Source organism: Meles meles, chromosome X (genome assembly GCF_922984935.1).
Source record: "Meles meles chromosome X, mMelMel3.1 paternal haplotype, whole genome shotgun sequence".
In the NCBI taxonomy this organism is placed as follows: domain Eukaryota; kingdom Metazoa; phylum Chordata; class Mammalia; order Carnivora; family Mustelidae; genus Meles; species Meles meles.
Genome location: NC_060087.1, coordinates 116,766,655 through 116,792,476, shown reverse-complemented (window position 1 = coordinate 116,792,476; position 25,822 = coordinate 116,766,655). Strand labels below are relative to the sequence as shown.

General features: G+C 51.2%; 1 protein-coding gene across 5 annotated transcripts in view; it reads right to left on the bottom strand.

The window, feature by feature from the left end:
• FHL1 (four and a half LIM domains 1) overlaps positions 1-25,822 on the bottom strand; it is a 61,881-nt gene that overhangs the window by 3,319 nt on the left and 32,740 nt on the right. For 2 of the 5 annotated variants that reach the window (XM_045996066.1, XM_045996071.1), the window contains exons 1-4: positions 9,283-9,357; positions 1,279-1,460; positions 776-950; positions 23-192 (exon numbers count right to left, since the gene is read on the bottom strand). In XM_045996066.1, coding sequence (XP_045852022.1) covers positions 23-192; positions 776-950; positions 1,279-1,460; positions 9,283-9,304 — 549 coding nt within the window. In that variant the 5' untranslated portion in view covers positions 9,305-9,357. Of the gene's footprint in view, positions 1-22; positions 193-775; positions 951-1,278; positions 1,461-2,641; positions 2,666-2,727; positions 2,873-9,282; positions 9,358-25,822 lie in introns of those variants that run through there. The other 3 variants (XM_045996068.1, XM_045996070.1, XM_045996067.1) reach the window with 3 other exon arrangements.

Sequence of the window (25,822 nt, the reverse complement as noted above, 5' to 3'; positions counted from 1 at the left end):
CAACACACCCTTGACAACGTACCTTGTTGCACTTGACGCAATGCTTGGCAAATTTGGTCTCATGGCAAGTCACGCAGTAGAAGTCCTCCCCTTTAGGGAAGAAGCTTCCAGTCCCGATGACTTGCTTGCAGTTGCTGCAGGTGAAGCAGTCTTTGTGCCAGACGGTCTTCTTGTACTCCACGTTCTGATCTCCTGCGGTGGGGGGGAAGCCAGCGAGAGCCCCCATGTCGGTGCCCTGCAAGGGGCTGCAATCCGTGCCCCCTCCCCCCGCCCTGGGCCCTCCAGAGGGGAGGGAATGTAGGCCCCGCAGATCTCGGCCTCGTGCTTCCAAAGACCCTCCCCGTGGGGGCCTCTCTCGCCACCGGCCCACCTACCAGGGTGGTGCGGACCCAGCTTCTATCAGGGGAGGAGTCGATGCCTGAAGCCCCGCCCCACGCCCCCCCGGCCCTGGCGGACCTGACCTGGCTCAGAATTCCACCCTGAGGAGGTCGCATGCTTTGCTCACTCACTCTATCCAAATGAGAAAGCGCTACATACTTTTCACTTCTTTCTCTTGCCACAGACCGCTCTCTCCAGTGTTCTTTAGCTGCCGAGTGTGTGCGTGTGTGCGAGCATATATGTGTACGCAGATATACGTGTACGTATATGCGTGCATATATACGCTAAGACCTAAGCGCGGCTCACAGCAGCATCACCCCACCACCACGAGCCCCGGCATCAGCTCGGCCCTGCGGGCCTCGGCCCTGGCTGCCCCGGGGGGGAGAGAGGACACTACCTGCCACGATCGGCTTGAAGCACCCCTTGCACTTGGGGGCATCCTCCCGAGTGGTGCACTTGTTGCAATAGATCTTGTTGTCCTTGGCCACAAAGGTCTCGTTGGCCAAGGGGTGAAGGCACTTGGCACAGCGGAAGCAGGTGTCATGCCAGTAGCGGTTCTTATAGTGAACCTCCTGGAAGCCAAGCAGAAGGAGACGGGCTGCTGTGACAGGTGCTGGGGGGAGGGGGCCAGGGGCCCTCCCATCAAGCCCAAAATCTCTGGGGCAGACTACTGTGACGACACAGTCCCTTACACCTGGAGTCCCCGAGGTGTTCTTGTGAGTCACATGAGAACACCGAGGCGAGGAAGAGCTCCTGGGGAACCCCCCCGCCCCAGACCGGGGGCGGGGAGCTGGGGCCTCGCGCCGGAAGCCGGGGCCGCCACTCCCTCACCACCACATCCCTGCCGGCCGTGCCCTGTACGGGTGTCCCCCGCCCCACACACCGGGCCAGCCCGGTCACCTTGGAGTCGGCGCCGATGGGCTTCCGGCACTCCGCACAGGTGTTGGCGCAGAACTTGTCGAAGCACTTCAGGCAGCAGTGGTGGCCGTCCTTCTGCACGTACTTCTTGCCCTGCAGGTTGTCCCTGCAGTAGTGGCAGTCGAACTTCTCGGTCATGGTGCCCACCTTGTAGCTGGATGGACCTGCGGGGGCAAGCAGGCAGAGCAAATGAGCCCAAGGAAGAGGGCAGCGCGCTGCCGCCGAGCCTCCGGAGGACAGCTGCGCGGTGCCGCCAGGGCCTGGAGGTCAGGTCCCCGCTGCCGCCGAGCCTGGCTGGCCATGGGCGCCACGACCGGACGTCCTTCGCTGGGACCCTGGGAAGAAACAGCCTCCCCACTGGCCGGGGATCAGAGTCCGCGGCTGGTGGGTCCCTGGGAACATGGGAGAAAGTCCTGCTGGAGGAGGAGACAAGTGGGTCAGGGCTTGTGTTGGCCAGACAGGGCTTCGAGAAAGGTGTGGTGCCTTCGAGCCGTGGACGCACAGCTTGGGCACCGCGGCAGCGGCCGCTGCGGGAGGCAAGCTGCTCGGCAGCCCGAGGAGGAGGAGCCGCCGCTCTGCTCCCCCCACCGCCGGCCTCGGGCTCTTCCTCCCAGACCCCGCTCCCTCCTACTGCAGGAGTCAGCGTGCCGGACAGACAGACCGGGGCTCACTGCCCAGAGAGGAGAGGACGCTGGCCCCGTGAACCACCCTTATGGATCCGTTCAAAATGCCTGCATCCAATCCTTCAAATCCGGCAGAGCACTTTTAAATCCCGAATGGACCCAACAGAGTTCACAGACCCCCGAGGCCTGAGCCAGGATCCCAGAGAGGACTTCTCACAACAGCATTCTCCGTCTGTACTGGCCAGGGCCACCACCGTGAGCACTTGTCACGGCGATGAGCCGTTCTGCGACATGCCAAAATCCGGGCCCCCCTTTGTTCGAGCAAGTGAGGCCCGAGAGTCAATGAAGCATTTGTGGTTTTAAAAACTGCAACGTGAAAGTCTGATTGCGGGGGAGAGGGGCGGGAGAGAAAAGCTTTTAAAGTGTTAAGCTGATCATTCCAAGAACCCCTTCCACTGCCTTCATATGGAACAACTCCCCTTGTCCCCAAGCCCCCACCACCCCCTCCAGACCCCAGACGGCACATCTGTAATCGCTGTGAGCTAAGGCACTCCGTTCCTCCGCCACCAGAAAGCTGCCAGATCTATGGGCTCCAACTTCTTGAAACATATGCTAATTTTCCCCGCTCCTCCTGAAAAGAACCGTACGTGGGTAAGTAGACAGCAATTATTTAATTTGCGCAGGAAACATGAGAATGGAGAGAATTTTCTCCAATGACCCACCAACACGGTTCTTGCGCTAGCAAATACCCCCGTGGAATCTAGCGAGGGAACGAGGCGAGACAAATGAGCAGCTGCCTGGTACTCACCGTGGCTCGTCCACTAGCTGAATGGCCCCTGACTCCCGCTCTGGGTCCCATTCCCAGTTTTTTTATACAAACACACGTCCAAGTTGTTTGGATCCCGTTGCCACAGACAACCAAATAGCACAGAGTGAGCTAAGGAAACCACACCCTGCGTCTCGGAGGCCGCCTCGGCCAAGGCTGGTGAACTCTCCCTCGGAGCTGGGCGCATTTCGGAAGCTGGCCTCCGGACAAAGCAGATCGCACCACGGACGGGAAGAATGTTCTGGGCCAGCTGCAGCCCCTGCTCAGGCAGGCCCTCGCACAGACTCCCCCCCCCCCCTCCAGGGAGCGAACGGCGGAAAGCGAGTGGGAGGCATTCTCGGGCAAAGACAGTTGCCCGAGGCAGTCGTGCCAGAGCTCAGAAGTTCACCGAGACCAGAGAAGGGTCCTTAGCGGCACTTTCTCCCCCAAAAGGCCAGTGGGATGTTCCCTTATGTAATCGGGTTAGAGAGGAAAAGCAGAGACGCAGAGGGACCGAGGCCTGGTCTCCTTGAGCAGCACCGCACGCTGTTTACCTAAGGCAGCTGCAAAGTGCCATTAGCCTCTGTGCACAGAAAAAAGCGCCCGTCACAGTGAGAGCACGCGGACAATCACTCTCCTCCTCTCGGCCCGGCTGGTCTTTCTTTTTTTTTTTTTTTTAAAGATTTTATTTATTTATTTGACAAAGAGAGATCAGAAGTAGGCAGAGAGGCAGGCAGAGAGAGAGAGAGAGGGAAGCAGGCTCCCCGCTAAGCAGAGAGCCCCATGCGGGACTCGATCCCAGGACCCTGAGATCATGACCCGAGCCGAAGGCAGCGGCTTAACCCACTGAGCCACCCAGGCGCCCCCCTGCTGGTCTTTCACAGGCCACGCAAAATCCTCGTCTCACTAGCTTTTCCGTATTGAAATTGTGCCCTCAACCAAGATGGACTTTCTTGGTAAGAGCCGAGTAGAGAAACCAAGTAAATGCCAGCAAGTTCAATTATCAGCGGCTCCGAAATGCCATTTGGCAGGAAATCAGAACTTGTAAGAGCAGACGGCACCGGCTTCCTGCGTGGCGAGGAATCGTGGCTGCCTTAGCCCTTCGGAGACTATCTTCCTGGACCATATGGGGACATCCCTCCTCCTCCCTCACCGAAGTCCCTATTTAGCACAGAACTTGGAGTCACGCTCCTTTTCCTATCATTCCTTTGACGTCTGCTAAAGAGGAGATGGCCTCCAAATATTTCTATATGTGACAGCATGGCGGCGAACGCCACCTGACGGAGTCCCATCTCGTGCTTGATGGCAGAAACGGGGGGTCAGGGTCCCACGGAGAAGCAACGCCAGGAAGCGCAGGGAGGCCCCTTTAGGTATTCGGAGCTCGGGAGAGGAAAACCACTACAGTAAGAGAGATCTTACCTTCCTAGCCTCTTTCACTTGAAAACTACCTACTTTCAAACAGTCACGGGGCGCCTGGGTGGCTCAGTGGGTTAAAGCCGCTGCCTCCGGCTCAGGTCATGATCCCGGGGTCCTGGGATCGAGCCCCACATCGGGCTCTCTGCTCAGCAGGGAGCCTGCTTCTCCGCCCCCTCTCTCTGCCTGTCTCTCTGCCTACTTGTGATCTCTGTCAAATAAAAAAAAAAAACAAAAAACAGTCACTTTGACAATGCCAAGTTCTTCACTGGTTATTTTCATGGTTCTAGAACATGACTTGCTTGGGAGTTTTTACATGTCCAGCTGGTGAAATAACCCCACGGCTCACCAGCTGAACGCGCAAGCACCAGGACAGGGTCCTGAAGTGGGTGAAAGGGAAATTAAACAAGTTCGCCCCGAGTTAAGGGTGCCGCTGTGGAGAGTCCCACCTCCTCGAGGTTTCGAGTCCCGGTTTGTGGGCATTATTAGTTTTTCTTTCTGCAGAATGAAAGCCCAGGGCCACCCTCTGTTCCCCTGCACTGCACATTTGAGCCCGAGCCTGCACCCAGAGGGACAGATTTCAAAGGTCATGTCCTCTTAGGGCTCATTTCCACAGTGGACTCAAGCCTTTTTTGTGTGTGTGTGGAAACGCTTATTTGTCAAGATAAAATAGGCACTTCTAGGAACGTTAGTTTTTATTGCCTAATAAGTAAACAGGCTGGAAACACTTGAGGCATGTTAACAATGCTGATGTCAAATTCATGAACTTTAGTACTTTTTTTTGCAATGATTCCAATGAAGTCGAACTCTGGGTAACCTGAATTAGTTTACCTTGTGTTTTTCTAAACTAGGATTACTGGGTCCCAAACTGTTTCAAGCCTTCATGGCAGCGTGCTTAGGAGGAAGCCAGAGGGCTATGTTCCTGCTGATGAGATAGTCCCCATGTCAAAACTGTGCATGAAGCATGAACGGTACGAGGGCAGGAGAGTCTGTTACTGCTCGTCTTCGGAGCCGCTAATCGCTTGGGGAGAACAGAGCTGGGACACACAGAAGTTCCCAAAACACAGCCAGTGCTCTGGTGTGTGGGCTCCCCGAAAATAAGCCACAGTGAAATTCTGACTTCACGAGGAGACAAACACTTTGTGCCTCCCTCTGTTTCCCCTTTGTTAGAAATCAGAGAACGGACAAAAATGAAGATAGCATTTCACCTGTCTTGGAGGCTCCCTTTAATCTTACTAAATTAACATATACCTAAGGCGTTTATCTCTTAGGGGGTACTTTTTTTTTTTCTTATCTCCCTACCCTGGTCACCTTCTAACCTTCCAAAACTTCCAGATCTGTTTCTCCTGACCTGCGGCTGTTACCTGGGAAAGGGCGCCTCATCAGTCATCACACAGTCATCACAGAAAGTCACTGGGTACAAAATTAACTTCCCTTCCTGCTGGTCCCCGCCCGCCCCGTGGCTGTGTCTGCCCTCCCGCAGCTCTTGCACTCATCTCAGGCTCCGACGGGTGCACAGAAGTTGTTTGCAAATTCCCGGGGGCCCTGCCTCTTGTCCACTAAGTCACACGCTATGACTGTGGATGGATAGATTGGGGGGGGGGGTAGATCACTGCCACAAAGCTCCTAAAAGCTCTTTCATTCAAAGCATTTTATAACAGATTTGTTTTTAAAAAACCGGGGCACAGCTCCTGCCACCCTAAGGGCCTGACGTCTGACCCTCAGGCCTTCAGAGAAGTAGCAGGTTCAAATGTGGTTGGAAAAGTGACCGGCTGATCGCATTTTAGAGACTGCTTCCAGGATGGCGGACTGACTTTCTTGCCGTGCCTGCTTCAAAGGACACATCATTCTTCACTTAATAAGTAAGCTTCCTCTTTCAGAAAATTCCTGAACGACAGCCAACATGCTAAGAGGTGCCTACATAAACCTCAGTATCTCAGTAAGAAGTTTTGGCCATCACGTACACATCAGAGAATCGTCTCGTTAGAGAAGACTCAATTTGTATTCAATAACCTCTCGCTTGTGTTTTTATATGGATTTTCTCACGTATTTCTTGCTAATGTCCACTTTCCCCCTCATGCCTGAGTGGCTCAAAATTGGAAGGTTTAAGGAAACCGTGACCAGGAGGGCAAAGGCGCATTCTCCGACGTGCTCTCCCTGAGTGGTATAACGAACAGCGCAAACGATGAACTGCAACCCAGAGGGGGAAAAAAATTCGGGTTATTTCTGGTCTGTTAATTGCTAAGTCCAACATACCGGCCCGTTAGTCACCCCAAAGAGAGGTGTCGTCAGACATTTGGGAATAAATACCTAACTTGCTGCGATGAGACAGAGGTCATGAGTCATGGCTGAAAAGTGGTCTCTCACAGAATTTCACAGAAAATCAGAAAGTGTTTTTTTCCCCTTAAAAACAGAAATGACTCAGTGCTATTTGCAAGTTCGCTTGTATGCTGCCTTTAGAGAAAATCCCATAAATCTCTATCCCAGTCCTACTTTGTCCGGATACGTAGCTTTTCTTAAGGTTGTGCACATTAGGCGAGCACCTTCCTTTCATTTTCCGCCCTGGCAGCAACAGAACAGGGGTTCTTAGTTTTTCTAGTGGTGCTGAAGTCACTGGCGGCCGTTACGTGGTCATTAGAGGGACCAGCTCTTCTGACTACCATATTTCAGTTATTTTCAGAACCCGACCCAGTGTTCTTGCTCACCCCACCATGTCATTTTCTATCCCTGCCTCCCCCCAAAAGACTGCCGGGTGCGTGTGACCCACTGGGCAGTGGCTGGCAAAAGGAACGAATGGCGATGGAACAGGGCAAATGGTCTTACTTCCCTCCCCATCACCCCCCAGTCTGGCCCTCAACTTGCAAGGCCAAGGGTAAAGGAACTGAATCTACATAATCTTGCAGCCTGAAAGCGTTCAAGAACGAAAGTATACATTCTTGCCCTTGAAATGTCCTTTCAGTATAGAGACAGCCACTACAAACGGATCCTGAAGCAATGATCTGAGCCTCTCCTTTGTCCATACAAAACCCATTTCAGGGCAACGTGCAATTTCTTCACGTGAGGACTTCTCTCCCGTCTGCTTCACAGACCTATAAACCTAATGCAATACAAAACGACAGCTCCTGGTTTTAAAAATCATCTAAAAGGTGTCCATAATCTAATTCAGTCACGCTTATCGTCTCCAGATTTATATAAAGCAAGAATCGAGTCTGGATTTGGTGCAAAGTAAAACCAGAGGTTGGTACGTTGTAAACAGGTCACCTTTTAAATGTATTTAAATGTATTTTCGGGGGCGCCTGGGTGGCTCAGTGGGTTAAAGCCTCTGCCTTCGGCTCAGGTCATGATCCCAGGGTCCTGGGATCGAGCCCCGCATCGGGCTGTCTGCTCTGCGGGGATCCTGCTTCCTCCTCTCTCTCTGCCTGCCTCTCTGCCTACTTGTGATCTGTCTGTCAAATAAATAAATAAAATCTTTAAAAAAAATGTATTTTCAGGGGCGCCTGGGTGGCTCAGTGGTTTGAGCCGCTGCCTTCGGCTCGGGTCATGATCTCGGGGTCCTGGGATCGAGTCCCGCGTCCGGCTCTCTGCTCTGAAGGGAGCCTGCTTCCCTCTCACTCTCTCTGCCTGCCTCTCTGCCTACTTGTGGTCTCTCTCTGTCAAATAAATAAATAAAATCTTAAAAAAATTAAAAAAAAATTAAAAAAAATGTATTTTCGAAAGTACCTCCTAAGCCGTCCCTTAATTAGTCAACAAAATGGGGAGTTACTCTACCAGTTACCACGTGTTCAAGGTCCACCGGAACAAGTGGTCCAGCTGAACACTGCCTGCACCCAGGGAATGTGTACGTTCGCTGATTATCACGATCTCAGGCAAGTGCTGCCATGTTTTAAAATGGCTCCTGGAGGTGGGGGGCGGGAAGACAGCTCTTCAACATTGGAAACAAGAACGACATTGCATATTAATTCATTAAAGCATAGAATGCATTGCGGTGCATTTGTTTTAAAGTATCTGAGGAGAAATTTCTCAAAGAATTCTCATTACTTAAATTTTGATGAGCGGGCCCCTGGGAGGCTCAGTCGGTCAAGTATCTGCCTTGGGCTCAGGTTGGGATCCTGGGGTCCTGGGATCAAGTCCTCACATCAGGTTCTCTGCTCAGCAGACAGCCTGCTTCTCCCTCTTCCCTCTGTGCTCGCTCTCTCATGTAAATAAACATGACATCTTTAAAAAAATAAAAGACATTTTGGTGGGCAATTACAAGTTTTCAAAAATCACTTTTCCAAAAGACTGCCACCAACAATTACTTTGTCCCGTAATCTGAAAGCCAGGAGAGAGGACGAAGTGCCTGTTTGTAAGAGAGGGGACCGTCCCGTCCCTTAGGCAGAGAGGGCAAAAGAGCCACAGCGACATTCCTGGCTTTGGAGGAAAGACAGGCAAGCAGGGTGACTTCAGAGAGCCGAGCTTTCTGGGGAAGACGGCCTGTCCTTCTGTCCTTTCACCCCTGTTCCACGGGTGTCTGTCCACGGCCAAAGGGCCTCCTTCATGTCAGGTTGCAAAACAAGAAGACGACTCTCATGGTCATGACGTTCTGGAGATTCTGAAATGTAATGTTGCCCCTTTTCTGATAAGAACAATTCCTAACCTGTTACATCAAAAGGATCATAGCTGCTTCTCTGCGGCAGGACTAAGCCCACGGCTCAGGAAGGGGAAGATGTGGTGAGTCATTTACGGACTCTCTCCGGCCCCATACCCAGCGGCCCTTCCCTACACACCTTAAATTCGATTTAAAGCAGTCAAGATGAACATTCCCATCTTACAAATAACAAAGAATTGCTCCCCCCCCCCCACTGCCCACCACCACAAAATCTTTCCTCGCACAATGTCTTGCAATTTCACAGAATGTCCTGAAAAATGTAAACTATAGTCGTAAGTTTAGATTAAAAAAAAAACAAAAAAGCCACAAGCCACTCATACTGCCTTTTGTCTCTGAAACAACAATAGAAAAAGGACAGAACGGAGATGAACTAGGCCTTACTTAGCTTCTAGACAAGCCTAAAATCATTTCATTAAAAAGTATCTTTCAGTCGAGTGACGGATTCACTGCTGCAAGAAAACTGTGCTCGACGGGAGATGAAGAACAGGAAGCTTTACCTGAGTGCCTATGGGAAGCCATGGCTTAGAGACCAAGTTCAGGAGCAGCACCTAGACCCGTCTTCCCTCGACCCCAGCTGATAAGGCTGTGGCTCATTTGTGGACATACATTTAAGGGGAAGCGGCCAACACAAAAATAACCGAGAGCAGATGGCCCACCCCTCCCCAGAGATCACAACCTTAATCCCACTAGAAAATTCTTAACCATTTTAGGTGATCCAAGGGAGAAGAATAGGACCCAGTAAAAATACCAAACACTACATATAAATACCTGTGGAGCTACTCAGCATCCAAATTAGCTCCAGAGCCGGAGAGGCCACATAGAAAGTCATCCCTGTACCGGAATAAAATTTGGACTCGGCTCTGGCATAGCTTAGCGCTGAGCCACCCTTATGGATCCGCTTCCTATGCCTAAACAGCCTGCCCTGGGCCCTAGGAAGAACTCATTTCTGTGCTGCTGACGAGAGAAAGGACCGTAAGGGACAGACGCATGTTAACCAGTGTAATTAAAAGGTGTTAGACACTAGGAATACAGAGGTCGGGGCATTCTCCACGTGCTCCTTGCTATGTACCAGACGCCAGCAGAAGAGTGAAAGAGCCACTCTAACCACACGTCTCCTCACTGTCAGAGGACAGACGGACACCTGTATAGTTGCCATGTACACAAGAAAGATACTTTGTCCCACAGATGAAATCTCCTGCTTTCAGTGTCAGGGACAACAAAAGTAAAAAACAAAAAAACAAAAAAAGAAAAGACAAAAAGGATGAAAATGAAGAGGGTGACCTCACGTGTTGTAACAGCTGGAGGATGGCCTCTAAGTCCCTCCATGACCCCGTGCCCGTTCCTTCTCTGCCCTTATCCCACCCGTCCCCACACCCGTCCGCACCCTAGCTTCCCTGCCGGCCTCTGCACCCTCCAGACACGCCCCACCTCGGACCCCAACACCCACTCCCCCAGCATGGGGTGCTCATCAACCTCCTTCCTGGCTTTGCTCCAAGTCACTTTCAGGGACATCTCATGGCACCACCTATTTAAAACTGCAACCGCACTCCCCGCCCCCACTCTCTATCCGCTTCCCCAGTGTATTCCCCACTGTAAGTGTCTGCTGAGAAATGAATTAAGAGAAGCAGAAAGTGTTCATCGAGCCTCATAGCAAACTAACACACAGTCCCTCCTGGAACCCAGAAAGTGTCTTCGGCTGCTGAACATCAAGGAAGGCTTCCAACCTTCATTCACGGGCAGGCCCTGGGCTCAGTACCATATAGACACTGCCTTGTCTAGCGCAGGTCACCGGTTTCAGCCCACTTCTGTGCCCCCACTGGCCCGGGCCGGTCTTGTCTCCTCCTCCTCCCAGCCTGCAGCAGGTGAGCCAGAAGTTCTCCATGGATATGTGCATGAAGGAGTTTGATGATGACTGTGCTCTTCAAATGTTTAATGAAAAAGTTACTCTCAGGGCACCCGGGTGTCGCAGTCCGTTAAGCAACCAACTCTTGGTCTTGGTGTAGGTCGGGATCCCAGGGTCACGAGATCGAGCCCCATGGCAGGCTCTGTGCTCAGTACAGAGTCTGCTGCTTCTCTCTCTCTGTCTCTCCCTCTGCCCCTCCCCTAGCTCACGCTCACTCTCTCTCAAATAAATAAATAAATAAATAAAAGAATGCTCATGAGCAGGGGTAGGCACAAAGGGAGAGGGAGAGAGTCTCAAGCAGGCTCCCTGCTGAGCCCAGAGCCCGAGGTGGGGCTTGATCTCCCAACCCTGAGATCAACACCTGAGCTGAAACCAAGAGTCAGGCTCTTAACTGACTGTGCCACCCAGGCGCCCCTGAGTAAGTTTATTCTGAGAGAAAGCTGAAGCTGTAAGTCCTAGTTAGCTGGAAAATGCCAGAACAACAAAAACTGGGAGGTCGCAGGCAAATTTATCATGTGTTCGGTGCAGGAATCAGCCTGGGAGAAGGGGGGTGACTCCCAACCCGCCACATCCCCTTTCTCAGTGGCCTGATGAAAAGCGACAGGGAGACTGGCCAGCTGGGACCATGCGGCACCCCTGAAGTAAAGGTCGCCTGGCGGAACCACGTGTGTCGTAGCAGGTAATCGACCTTTATGAACCGGAAACCAGACTTGAGCGAGGAGCGTTCGAGGCCGAGCTTCCCCGCGGGAAGCCAGTCCTGGCTTCAGGCCCCCGCATCAGGACAAGTGCGGGAGCTCGTCAGCGTTCTGAAAAGTCCCAACAGACCACGGACAGACCGACGGCCTCACCGCGTTAGCAAACCACCAGAAACCTATTTTGTCCGAAACACGAGAGAAACTACATAAACCAGAGAGTCTCTTTCTGACCCGTTATTAGCTGGCGGCCGAGGACAAGCCGGCCTGAGCTGGCGCCCGGGCCTGCGGCTCCCCCCACCCCGCCGAACCCCCTTCTTCCTTCCCAAGCCTCAGGAAGCACGGACGGGGTGCCCCCCGCTCGGGGCCCCAAGGCAGAGCCGCGCTTTCACAAAACCCAGACAGAAAAGGCCCTTGGTGAGGTGACGAAGGGCTCCTCATGCGGAGGGCCGGTAACGTCATGGACCGGAACAGTCGCTGCTTTCGTTAGCGTCCGAGCCAAGTTCACGACACGTTACCAGTGTGACGTTGAATGGTCTCCGCGATCGCCGCGGTGTTCACAAGGCGCCCGCGCTGACCGCTGCTGGGCTGGCTGCGGCCTGAGGAACGGGCCCGTCACTGCCCGAAGGCCGCGCCCCGGCCTTCTCTCCTCTCGCTCTGGCGGCCCATCTTCCAGGGAGTGTCAGGCCTCAGAACCCCTGAGCTTCCTCTCGCGTGCGATCCTCCGAGAACCACTCCGGTCCGCCACTGTCTGTCTGTCCGCTTCTGCCGTCCAGCTGCTCTGCAGCCAGGCCGCCGCCCACCCCGGGCTCGGCCTGCGGGGGCCGCCACCCCCGCCTTCGTGTACTGTAGAGGCAAACACTGCCCGCGCGTCCCGCTGGGTGGCACGAGCCATTTCCCTGGTCACGAAGAGCACGAGGCCGTCCTTCCTTCCAAAGCGCATGGACACTGGGCACGAGGTGCCGCGAGGGCGAGGCAGGGCGCGGCGGCCCCGAGACTCGGCAGTGGCCGAGCTCCGCATGCGGGCTCAGGTAGGGCTTGGGGGACCCGAGGGCCTGGGAGCCGGCCTGGAGGACGGGACGCAGGGGTGCTCTGAGGACAGGCACAGCGCCAGCAGGGCGCCCCAGAGGCATCAGGAGCTGGCGGCACGGGGGGAGGGGGGCTGCAAGGGGGGTGAGGGAGGATGGGAGGGAGGCCAGAGGCAGGGAGATAGCCTGGAAGGGTACCGCTGGGGCCCGATGGGGTGACACGGGGCGGATCGCGGGCAGGAGGCGAAGGGCCCGAGAAGACAAGGAAGCGCTAGGATATGCGGGACGTCGGTGGAGGTGGGGGGGGAGGGACCCTCGGAGGTGCAGGGTCGTGGTGGTCAGGGCAACGGGGGGGGGGGCGCCTGGGACGCAGAGCCAGTGGGAGGAACAGTGGCACTGTATCTGGGCCCTTGTGAGGAGGTTCTTCTGAGGGGTCCATGGCTTGCCCCCTTGGGGGTGAAGATCCGAGCTGTTGCATTGAGGGGGGGGGGGACAGGGACCTGACAGTGTGGTGCCGGGGAGTCGCTTTTGTGGGCCTTCCCACGGGGCAACCCGACCCTGCACTCTCTACCTCAGGGACACCACACCCCCGGGACCTACGAGTCAAACACAGCCAACTCGGTGACCCAGGTGGCCCACACCGTGGGAGCTTCCACGTCTCGAAGCCTGACTGGTGGCGCCCTCCTCCCTCCCCTATGGTCTCCTCTGACCAAAGAAATTTCCAAAGGGTTGAAAACATATTCCCATGAGTACGGCCAGAGGCCAGAGCCTGACAACCACGTGGGATGGAGCGTGTACACACACCGGGGGCCTCATCCTTGCCCATTCGCACACGTGTCCTCGTCTGCCCAAGCCCACGACTGATGAAAACACTGGACTAGGGCTTTTTTTCTCCACAGAACTCTGGCCACTAGGCCCTCCGCCAACAATTTCACCGAGTGACTCTCCAACTGCGAGCTTCGGGCAGCTAGTCATGCACTATGATATGATGGGATTCCGCGGCGGGCTCTCTGGAGTATCTCTTGTCCTGTGTGCTCTTGCCAGCAAAGGCCCAGTACAGCTTCAGCCATCTCATGTTCCCGTCAATCTGTAGGGTGGGAAGAGGACTTTTTCCTACTGACAAGTCAAATTTTGCAAAGTCACTGCACTTAAATGTTGTAATTCGGGGCAAACGTGTCAAGGTGTAAAAGGAGGGAGGCCCCCCCCAAGAACCACATAGGGGGCAACTTCATGCAAGATCCGAAAGAAAGCAAAGCCCCAGAAAACTGTGCCTCCCCAAAGGAAGGCAAAGGCCGAATTGCAGGGCAAAGGAAAAGGAAGGCCCATGAAAGGCAAAGGCCTCCCACCAACGAGGTCAGCTATGGGCAGTGGAAGACGCTGTACACAGCTGAGCACCTCAAACATGCTCATCACGCCAGAGAAGACCTGTCCACCTCATACTGCACCAGGGCTCACGTGGTTTCCTTGTAATCCTCGCTGGGAGAAAACTGAAACACGAGCCACGGCCCGCACTATTTGATTTTTGAAAATGTCATTCTAGGATTAGGAAGAGTTTTATTTTTTTATTTTCTAAGATTTTCTTTATTTATTTGATATAGACAGCAAGAGAGGGAACACAAGCAGCAGGCAGAGGCAGAGGGAAAAACAGGCTCCCCACTGAACAGGGAGCCCGATGCGGGGCTCGGTCCCAGGACCTGGGATCAAGACCTGAGCTGAAGGCAGATGCGTAAGGACTGAGCCACCCAGGTGCCCCTAGGAAGAGTTTTAAATGTATCCTCCTCCTGGAGTCTGCCCCCTAGAGTCTCACCAACATGTAGGAATGATCCCAACCACATCCTATACATATTTTTATGGGCCTCTGACGAGAAATTGCCATCAGGACAATCAATGTTGAACAAATGATTTTCAAAGTAAGCCACTATAATGACTTCAGATTTAAAAAAAAAAAGGAGTGGCACTTAAAACAGAAAATAAAGAGGAAAATGACTTAAGCAAAGAAACAGAAACCAGGAAGAGTTTTAGAAGGAAATACGTAATGTGAATGCAGAATCTCAGATCAGATGAAAATAAATGTTTCATGAAATTGAGAAGCTAGCCAGGATAAATCTTTGTCATATTTTAGGTGTTAAAATTCTCTTCCAGTCTATTTCTACCACCCACTTGTGATGTTTCTGTTTTATTTCCATGTTGCCATGTTCCATGACTCAAAACACCCTTTCAATCATGCTAAGTCCTGGCATTCACCAAGCCCACCTGTTAGGGACATTTCAAGCCTCGGATAGATGCTCGAGGGCGAAACATTCCGTGACCCCAGTCTATAATTCACCCGCAACAGGAAAGGACAGGCCCTCGAATAAGCTCCCATCTCTTCGTTCTTAATGCTGCTAACTGGGATCGACTGCCTTGACCTGAGGTGTCCTCACCGCACCGCACGAGCCCTGCTTCCTGGTGGGAGAGCTCACCTAGAAACACATACCCTGTCTTCACCTACCAAAAGACTGTAGCTACCCTGCTACCCTATCATGCACCGCTGTGGCCCTGGAATCCAGGGCAAAGGTCAGAAACCCTTGTGAGTGGCTCTGTGGGGTACGGTCACAGGGCACAGGGTGGCAGTGAGGGCACAGGAGGAAGGAGATGAAGCAGGGATCTGGGGGGTCACGCGAGAAGTCCACAGGCAACAGCACTAAGAGAGGATGATCCAGGTTTCTGGAGGGTCGGAAGGACATCAAGGTGAAAGCCTCGCTCGGTCCCCACCCGCCAGGTCTCCCGAGGGCCATGTTCTGGCTGCCAGAGCAGTACTGCAGCCCAGATTTGAAGCCCACACTCACAGGCAGCCCCCGGAGGGTGGTGGCCCCCCGTGATTCACGTCTGAGGGAGCAAACGTGAATGGCTTTCTGGGACAAGGGCTGCTCTGTGTGCAAGGACGGGCCTTAGACCGTGAAAACGCTACAGCGAGACCAGAGTGGAGGCCGGTGTGATCTCATGGGTGGCCTGCCATGACCTCACTGCCCCGAAGGGTAGCTTGTTTTCTGTGAGTCCACGTGGTGAGGATGGAGTCTAGCGGGCGGGGTCTGTGTGCGATGCCCCCCGTCACAGAGACGGCGTAACGACACAGTTGGAAATGACCAGGCCCAGCCACCCCACTTGACAGGCAGGAAAACTAAAGCCCAGAGATGGGACATGACCTGCTTCACTGCCTTATCAGCAGCTCCAGACCTGGAACCTGAGTGGCCGGACCCCTGACGCCCCGTCCCTTGCACATCAGGCTGCTCAGTCACGCCACTGTCAAACTTGGGAACGCAGTTGACGGTCCCCTGACTTCTGAGGGTCATCGGCAGGGGCGAGCTGTCTGGGTCACAGACCTCCAGGCTCAGGGACAGCGGTCCGATTCGCAGGTGAAACACCCAGCAGGTCCTTTCCTGCTACTGCAACAGTCCAGTCAGAGACCGACACTTGAGCTGAGGCAACCGGGAAGGAGCCAAGACAGGGAAGGTACGGGTTGATGGAAGCAAAGGGCCCACCTACAACAGCTGACACAAGGAGCACGAGTGAGTGGTTCCAAGCCTCTTGAAGTCAAGCCATGCGCTCACCATGCCAGGCTGCGGGTACGTGAATAGAATGACGGGAACACAAAGTCCGGCAAATAGAACACGAGAAGCAGTCTGCGGCTAGAGTGGCAGGAGCCACCAAAGGTCACACACTTGGAAAGATGACCTCACATTTACCTCAAACCCCAAGCTTTCTTGTTCGTGTTCAGGCCGTGTGAGAGTCGAAGAACAAACACGTGAATATGGACCAAGTGCAGAGGAGCCCAGCCGGTCTCAGGTATGGAGGAGGAGAGCAGGGCGAGGACGCTGCCTCGCAATGCAGATCAGACGGTGTAGACCGGGCTGTCATGATTTTTGAGGGCATCCATGAAAGAAATTCAAGCCTTAATTTTTACACGAGACTGTCTGAACTCACGTTGTTCTAAGACAAACAACATGGGATTTGCCCTGAGTTTAGTACATCTGTATCTATTTTCTCAGGTTTCGGGGAACAGTGTAGTGGCTAAGGGCATGGACTTTGGAGACAGAAGGGCCTAGAATCGAATCCCATCTCCACCACTTACTGGTTGTGTGCCAGCAAATTCTACTTAATGTCTCTGTGACTCGGTTTGCCCCTCTGTAGAATGGGGATAACAGGAGCACCTATGTCAATGGGGTTGCTCTAAGCACGATACACTGCTATTTATTCAATTATATTCTATAACTGAGGATTCCTGAGCAGCAGATTCCTGCAAAAGAAAAACAACTTTTCGAGCTTACCACTTCAAAGAGGACATGTGGAAAAGAGGTAAGAGCCCACCTATAAGGGCTACGGCACGAGAGGTCTCCATGAGGACAATATTAAATGTCCTAAGGACTCAGGGCAATTAGCCTCTGGTAGCACGACAGCCCGGGCAGGGACACAGAGGGTCTAGGAGCGGATGGCGGACACCTAGGGAGAATGAGACTGCTCTCTTGATCCTCTAGTGAAAACAGAAGACCCCTTACATCTAGGGGTGGGGAGGGATTTTCTCTGGGAGCGAGAAGAGGCTACCCGTACCATCAGAAACAGCAGCTCTGGCCATAACATAGGTTAGTTTTGTATGTAATACGTAAATTAATTCTGAACGAATGCTAAGGGCATGGGTCTCAGAGACCCGTCCTAGGGGCGTCCAGGTGGCTCAGTCAGTTAAGCGTTTGACTCTTGGTTTTGGTTCAGATCCTGATCTCAAGGTTGTGGGATTGAGCCCCGCATCAGGCTCCACACTCAGCGGGGAGTCCACTTAGGATTCTCTCCCTTTCCCTCTCCCTCTGCCCCTCTCTCCGCTCACGTTCTCTCTAAAATAAATAAAGAAAATCTTCAAAAAAAAATAAGGAAAAAAAGAAACCACCGTCTTATCATCTTACTAGGCCACGCAGAGGTAGGACTCAGCGGCAGACCTGAGGTGAGCTGGTGTGTAGAGAGACTTGGCTTGAGTGAACACAGGAAGGCCTGAGGTCTCGGGGGTGTCAGAACTGAAAGACACATCATCTCCCCCGCTCCTGACCAAAGACACGTTGTGGTCAACCTCCCATGCCCGCCGCAAGAGGAATTTGGGTTTAAGCTCCCAGAGTTGGGAACGCTGACACAACACTGTTACCTGCCCAACCCACAGCTGCCATGATGGGAGCTGTCCTGCTGGGGGACAGTGCGTAGTGCCACAGCACCTGTGAAGGCGAGCGACTAGGGGGAGGAGGAGTTATGTCTGTCAGGCCCACCGGTGTCCCCTCCTCTTACAAAGAGCTCCTTAAACCCTATGACTCGGCTCAACCCAGGAGAATACAAGAAAGGGAAAGGGAGTGGCTCCTGGGAACAGGGAGGCAGGAGGGGGCCGGGGGCCCCTCTGAGATCAGTTGCTGGGAGAGAAAGGGCAGAGTAGTCCGAACGGTTCCCTGAGGCTCCTTTCCAAGCTGCCGTGGCCTTCTGTCCCAGTGGCATGGACCCGGGAAGGCCTCTAGCCACAGCACCTCGAGCCCATGTACCACAAGCCCTTAATATGGAGCAGGGTTTCCTTCCTCGGGGTCACCAATATTCCCCAATGAAATGAGATCACCGGCGAGTGTCAGGGAAAGCAGCTAAAGGACAGAAGGCCCCTGGTGTCATCAGTGACACTATGTGAAATATTTTACAATGGAAATATTTCTTAAGTGGGAACAGAAGGAAGTTGTTCACGGCTTCATATGCTCACGGTGACTCTTAAAGTTTCCACGTTCCTGACTCCACCAAGTTGCTGATCAGTTTATGTATTAAGGTCCAATTTACGCACCATAAAATTCACTGTCGCAAAGTGCGCACCTCAGTGGCTTTTAGCATCTTTGTGAAGTTGTGCAAACATCGCCCTCATCTGATTCCAGAACATTTCTGACACCAAGAAAGATACCCTGTGACCACCAGCAGTCACTCCGGGCCCCCCTCCCTTTCCTCCAGTCCCCCAGCAACCACTGTGGGGAGCTGCCGATTCTGGACACTTCATACCAATGCAATCATACGATGTATGTGATCTGTGCCTGCCTTCCTTTCCCCAAGCCTGCTCTTTCCAAGTTTCATCCGTGCTGTAGCAGGTACGGCCCTTCGTGGTATCTTACCGCCACACCCTGTTTATTCACTCCTCTGGTGACAGACAGGGGCTGTTTTGGCTTTCTCGCTATTATGAATAATGCTGCTGCTGAACCTTCTGTTTTGTGTATGGATTTACTTTATTTTTGAAATAGCAAAATGTTTTTTTAAAAGGTACAAGAGCGTCTATAGTGAAAAATCTTTCTGTCCTGCCTGTCCCTAGACACCCACTTTGTCTCTCTCCATCAGTCACCAACGGTCCCAGTGTCTTCTTAGGGTTCCAGAGATACTGGGCCTAGGAAAAGAGGGAGCTGTATACGTTTGGTCTTTTTCCCTTTTTTTTTTTTTAAGATTTTATTTACTTATTTGACAGAGAGAGAGATCACAAGTAGGCAGAGAGGCAGGCAGAGAGAGAGGGGGAAGCAGGCTCCCCGCTGAGCAGAGAGCCGGATGCGGGGCTGGATCCCAGGACCCTGAGACCATGACCCGAGCCGAAGGCAGCGGCTTAATCCACTGAGCCACCCAGGCGCCCCTGGTCTTTTTCCCTTTTTTAAAAACATAACGGTGATGTACTACACATACTCTATTCTACACTTTGCCTTTTGGACTTAATATATTTTCGAGAGTTTTGCAAGCAAGGGCACGAAGAGCTTCCTACTTTGACAAGGTACCTAGTATTCGGCTGGACAGATACACCGCAATTGTCTTAACTGGTCCCTTACTGAAAGACACTTGAGTTGTTCTCAGTCTGTTATTACAAACAACGAACCAACTCGTAAAAGTAGTAAGTTCATTTCATCGGACTGCCTTCCCCTCACACCCAGCAGGGGTCGGACGCACGGAGGAGTTGTGATTTACAAGGGATGCAAGGGAGCAAGAGAGAAAAAGGAAGAGGATGAAAGGCTCTCAAGTCGATGGGGTGAAAGCTTACTGAAATGGCAGATCATTTTTGTCCTCGCGGGGAGGATGCCATCTGGAAGTCCCATGCCAACTATGCTAAGGTTACCCTGAGTTAATAAGCCACCCAGACAGGAAGTGGCTTTTGATTCCAAGTTTAGTGCTCTTTGCACCAAACCTCAATGCCTCGCCAGTGAATTACAAAACAAGAAAGGGAGTAGAACACTTACCCGGACAACGCACACGCTCGCTCACATTGCTGGCCGGGGTGGGAGGCGGGGGACAGGGTCCCCGGGCCGACACCGACGAGGCACTCTGTGCTCATCAAGTCTTTGGGCTGAGGAGCTATAAAGTATATATGGTACCTGATTTTCTAATGTTTGTGTTCTCCTCTCTGTTTTTTTAAAAAACGCAAGGCAGCTGCCGAGCTGGGGGTTATAATGGAGTGACCTGAGGCAGCCACGAAGCCTGGCGGGTGATTAGACAGGGACCGTGTCCCTCACGCGCACCACCAGCCCAGTGCCTGGCTCTGACTCACAGGCCTGACCTTCAGGCCACACGCTGGGAGAAGAGGACCCCAGCCTCATTCCTCGCAGAAACCGGGCAGGGATCTTCTGGCCTCTATCTGCAGCAGGGTTTGAAATGAACCCCGTGAGTGTTCCTTCTTTTTTTTTTTTTTTTAAGATTTTTTTATTTATTCATTTGACTGAGAGAGTCACAGCGAGAGAGGGAACACAAGCAGGGGGAGTGGGAGAGGGAGAAGCAGGCTCCTCCCTGAGCAGGGAGCCCGATGTGGGGCTCGATCCCAGGACCCTGGGATCATGACCTGAGCCAAAGGCAGACGCTCAATGACTGAGCCACCCAGGTGCCCCCGTGAGTGTTCCTTCTTGAAAGCAAGAGAGCAGCTCGATGTCCGTGGCCTCAAAAGTCCGTCTTTCCTGAAATGGGCGCTTATTCCAAGGTCACATCACTGATCCCAGGCCAGGTGACCTGAGTTGTCCTCGACCCTGACTTACCAGCTGAGACCAACGAGAGAAAAAAATGTCCCCAGCACCACTCTGATCTCCCAGCAGACACTGGACAAGTTAACTCTTTGGAGATCAGGAAAAAGGACAAATGTTTATGAATCAGCGTTAATATATGCAAACCGATCTAGAAGCATGATTCCCAACTATTTTGGTTAGATGTGAAAACAGGGGTCCTCAGTCATAGGGTTGTAGCAATTCAGTGTGGCAAACCGGGAGTATTATAAAAATCATGAACCAAATTAATTTTAATTCACTTCAAACTATCTATTCGTTTAATGTCACAAATTAATGCTGAAGCCCATATAAGCGATCATACTGGGTCAGGAAGTGGGCAGGGAAGAGCTTAATTCAGGAGTTTAGCCACGGCCAAGCCAATTACAAGTGGACTTTGTGAAAACAGAGAGAAGAGTATAAAAGTGAAATTAACTTTAAGCTTTCATTTAATGAAAAGACCTGAAAGAGTGTTTTGTTGACTTGACTGTTTTGTAACTCAAGGAACGAGCAATAGACATAGAATCAGAAATCCCAGAGAGAGGGGTGCCTGGGTGGCTCAGTGGGTTAAAGCCTCTGCTTTCAGCTCAGGTCATGATCCCAGGGTCCTGGGACCGAGCTCCTCATCGGGTTCTCTGCTCAGCAGGGAGCCTGCTCCCTGCCCCCCAACCACCCTCTCTGCCTGCCTCTCTTCCTACTTGTGATCTCTGTCTATCAAATAAATAAATAAAATCTTTAAAAAAAAAAAAAAAAGAAAGAAAGAAATCCCAGAGAGAATTCTTGGCTTTGTTGGTTCCTTTTCCTTCCCTACTGATATGATGGGGATGTTAATACCGATCGAATTGTTTTAGGAACTGAATTAAATCGTCTGTGCCCTGGTACTGTCCAAAATGAAAAGGAACGCTGAAAAGACAGAAGTGTCAAAGAAAAGAAAAATACATACATCTATCACGCTCTGTACCCGAGCAAGTAGTGTCTCCAAGTTTTCACATGATTCACACCCCATGAGTCTCACAAAAAAATACACCTATTTATCATGCACCGTGAAATCTAGGAGCAGATCACTGGGAAGAGAACGACAACCTCCGGGACGGGGATTCTCTGTGTCGTGAGCCCACACCTCTCAGGACAGAGAAGTCAGAAAGGAGTCATATGAGCATTTCACTTTCAATTAGGGTCTAGCTCTTTAATCCTCTTGTATTTCGTTACGATCTCATTCTCTGCAAAGACACAAGGGCCTGGGAACAAATGTGTAATAGGCTCCACATAATCTTGGCTCTTGGCTTTGATCTACTAATCAAAGGCATACCTCCCCCTCTGCACACTTGGAGAGGGGCAATTTCAGTTGCTTTGGGTCTCTGACATGGTATACCCTTCCATCTCCACAAAGAGAATAATTTGGAAAACACTCAACCACAGAAAAAAATTACCCCAGGGTTAGTCTGAAGACTTCTATCCTGGAAAAAGCAAAGAAAACAAGGAGCACTTTTTATTTCTGTTGTGGAAAGGGCTGGAGATTTAGTAACAACTTGAAGAAGTGAGTTAATCCCTTTGCAACACGGCCAAGACAGGGTTTATTTTCCTACTGTTATGATGGTAACTTAGAACACACAGGACAACAATATCAAATATCAATTCCCTCCAGAGCTGTAACTTTCTAAATGTAGTAAGTAGTAATTTGTCAAGATCATCATTCGACATACGAATAATTTCTACATAGTCATTTGAACCTCCATGCCACATTCTGTACCACATCCTCAAATGCAATATAAACCAGGTACTGTTTTCGTGAAAGAAGGCTACAGGTGGTACCGAGGGATAAACTGAGACATTAAAAAGATTAAGTGTCTTGCCTTAAGTGAGGGGGGCGAGGTCAAACCAAGAATAGAAGCACAAGTTTTGTCCTAATCATAAATCTAGACAACTGTCCACCTTCCTGCTAGCAGTAAGTACACAGTCGAACCAATTTTGATGTGTTTTAAAAACACGTTTTTGCAGGGAAAAGACGCATCTTCTGAATGGATCTGTGGAAATGTTTAATGAAGGTACCTAGGACACTCTTTTCAAAAATTAAACCTGATTCATGATAGCACCTAGTCGTTAATGAAAAAATTCAAGCACTTGAGCTGTAACAAAATCTAGAAGCACTTGTAACCTGCTCTAGTATAGCGAAGACAACTTGTCCGCTGCGTTGTTGTGCTCATGCCACGGACTCCCAACAGGCCAGTCACATTCTGAGATCAAAGACCAAGTCGGGGTGCCTGTGGGGCTCAGTCGGTTGGGCATCTACCTTCGGCTTGGGTTGTGATCCCAGGGTCCTGGGATCCAGTCCCATGTCAGGCTCCTTGCTTGATGGGGAGCCTGCTTCTCCCTCTGTGTCTGCCTCTCCCCCTGCCTCTCTCCGCAGTCAGACAAATAAACGAATAAAATCCTTAGAAAGAAAAACAAACAAACAGAAGAGCAATTAGGGACTCCCGGGTGGCTCAGTGGGCTAAGCGTCTGCCTTCAGCTTAGGTCATTATTTCGGAGTCCCGGGACTGAGTCCCGTGTCGGGCTCCCTGCTCAGCAGGGAGTCTGCTTCTCCCTCTCCCTCTGCTTCCTGCTTCCCCTGCTTATACTGTCTCTTTCTCTCTCTCTGTCATATAAATAAAAATCTTAAAAAACCAACCAACCAACCAACCAAAGAGCAAGGCAATGGTAGAGGGGAATCACAACCTCTGCGACCTAATAGTCTCTTCCTAATGGTCTCTTCCGAGATCAAAGTACATATTGTTCTATGGTGCCAAGGAGTTTTTATGAGCTCGAAAGGGTGGTGTATCCATCTGAGGAGCTCGGTAAAATCTGTACAAGTCCCTATGCATAATTTGGTCCTAGTCAATTTCTGACACATTTAAAATGTATCTCATCACCCAGTTCTCCACCCACATCCCCCACCTACTCCCCGCCCCCAAAGATCTCCTCTCCTAACTTTTCGTTCATCTACACTAACACTTCTTGGAAGGTCAGAGAGATGGGGAACACAGCAGGGACCTGCTTCCGCCCAAGCAACAGCAGCTGGAACTGGGGTGGAAGCTACAGGAATTGCCCCTATGGGGAGTGGGAAAAGCTGCTTGGAAATGCTTTTAAGGGATCTGCCAGCTAACTCGAGAGTGCAAGTAAAAACTTCCAGAAGGAAGTATACCCAGCCAACCCCCTGGGCCAAGGGAGAGCGTTTGGACAAGATTCTGGGGATTGAGGATAAAGGGAACAACAACAAAGCTTTGCAAGAATGTACAGTGCTTTCTGTACAAAGAGGGGCAAAAGCCATACACTCAAAGCTCTCATCTCCATCCTGGTCTCACCGCTCCAATTGTAACAGGAGTGTTTTATAATAATTTGCACTTAACACCTTGACACCAGCGTTTGGGATCGGGTCCAACAGAGACCAATTTAGTCGTCAGTTAACGGCTCCCCTCTGCTTTCCAAATAAAATAGATTTTGTTGGAGTGACCAACACTTGCCGTTCATAACAGTTTTAAAGGTGACCTGCCTCTCTGTAAGAGCTGGAAGGTATTCGGCTCCTGTCTCAACAATGAAAACAAAATTTACAAGGATACCCCCCTTCTTTATTAGGGTTCAGTAACGTATGAGTCACGAGAAAGTTCAGATTTAAAAATACGCCAGTGTTCTTTTCCGACACAAGGCCAGAATTCCAGAAAATCCGTTACTTTTAAAATAAGTCTTCTAAGATTTTTCCCAGTAAAACCGAGCATTTCTTTTATGTCTTTCATGGGCCTCTACGCCAACGTATGCACGTTACACAAACGTGTTCAAAAAGCCAGACTCCAAGGGTGTAAAATACATCAAACTCCTTAACTGGCGAAATCTACTGCATTTACTTTGAAATGCATCCAAAGAAGAGCGTGAATTTATGGATAGACAGTGGGATGCGTAGAAACAGTGATGGAAGAGAGTAAAACGTTAATGGTGGACCTGGATGACGGGTATATAGGTGTGCACCACAAAGTCACTTCGGCTTTGAAAGTCGTCATAAAATGTTAGGGGAGAAGAAAGTCTACATAAGCAAACATTTCGAAACACAACTGCAGCCACATACAAGCGGGTGCTGGCTTCGGAAAGGCATTTTAGACGACAAGCACAGAACGTGGTACAGTCCAGACGAAGGGACGGTGAGTACCACTGCCGCCAGCTCAAAGAAATCTGCCAAAGCCACCAGAAAGCTTTTCGGGCAGAATCCAAGAAGCCCTGAAAAATCTCATTGGGAACTGCAATACTGCAGACTTAGGTTGAGCAGTCTGAGCTATGGGCCAGGAGAGAGACCTTTTAGAAGGTTCTCTGATCCATTTACTCGGCCCCAACTGAGGGATGAGACAGGAGCCAGCCTCCGGCTTCTTAACTACCTTTCCCCCTTTTATGGCCATTTCAAGCTGAAAGTATATACTCATCGCTTTCCAGATTCCTAAAGGTACTAGAAAAAAAAATCTAAATATAACAGATGGCTAAGCGCTCATGGTAACTGGAAACCAAACTGTAACTTCAGCTTTCTTAGGCCAAGGCCTTAACACCATGGCTTTAGTGCAATGCTCTTGCTGAAGATCTTTTGTCTTTATTCCCGTAACAGAAATAGTACCCTGGCTTTGATGGATGACAGATAGGTGTTAACCCAAATTTTATTTTAAGTTGACATGAATAACCTTTACTTATTTTCAAGTCAACTGGTAAGTGTTCCCCGGTATGTTAAAATTTATAATAAAACACCGCCGAATAGGTCTGCTGCTTTTTGTCAGTTTTTTAATTTTTATTTTTTAAAAAGATTTTATTTACTTATTTGACAGAGAGAGAGAGAGAGAGATCACAAGTAGGCAGAGAGAGAGGGGGAAGCGGGCTCCCCGCTGAACAGAGAGGCCGATGCGGGCCTCGACTCCAGGACCCTGGGATCGTGACCTGAGCTGAAGGCAGAGGCTTTAACCCACTGAGGCAGCAGGCACCCACTGTCAGTTTTTTTTTAAATAGTTCAATACACTTTGAAAAGTCTAACTCCAACATTGGTGAAACCTCTGCCACATTTCTATGAATTCTAGGGTTCCACGGAATATAATGGGAAAACCAATGGAACGGAGGGACCCATGAGATACCTGGCCGGCTCCATCGCTAGAGTGCGTGACTCTTGATCTCGGGTTGTGAGATTGAGCCCCACATTGGGCACGGAGATTACGTAATAATAAAATCTTGGGGGGGGGAACGGAAGGACCCTGTACTTGGACTGTTAGTGTTTATGAGACCCATGGCCACTGAGCCCTCCCCAGACTGTGAGAAGTAGTGTACTGCTCACTTCCTGCTTCTGAACCTCCTTCCCCATCCGTTGCCAGACCTAG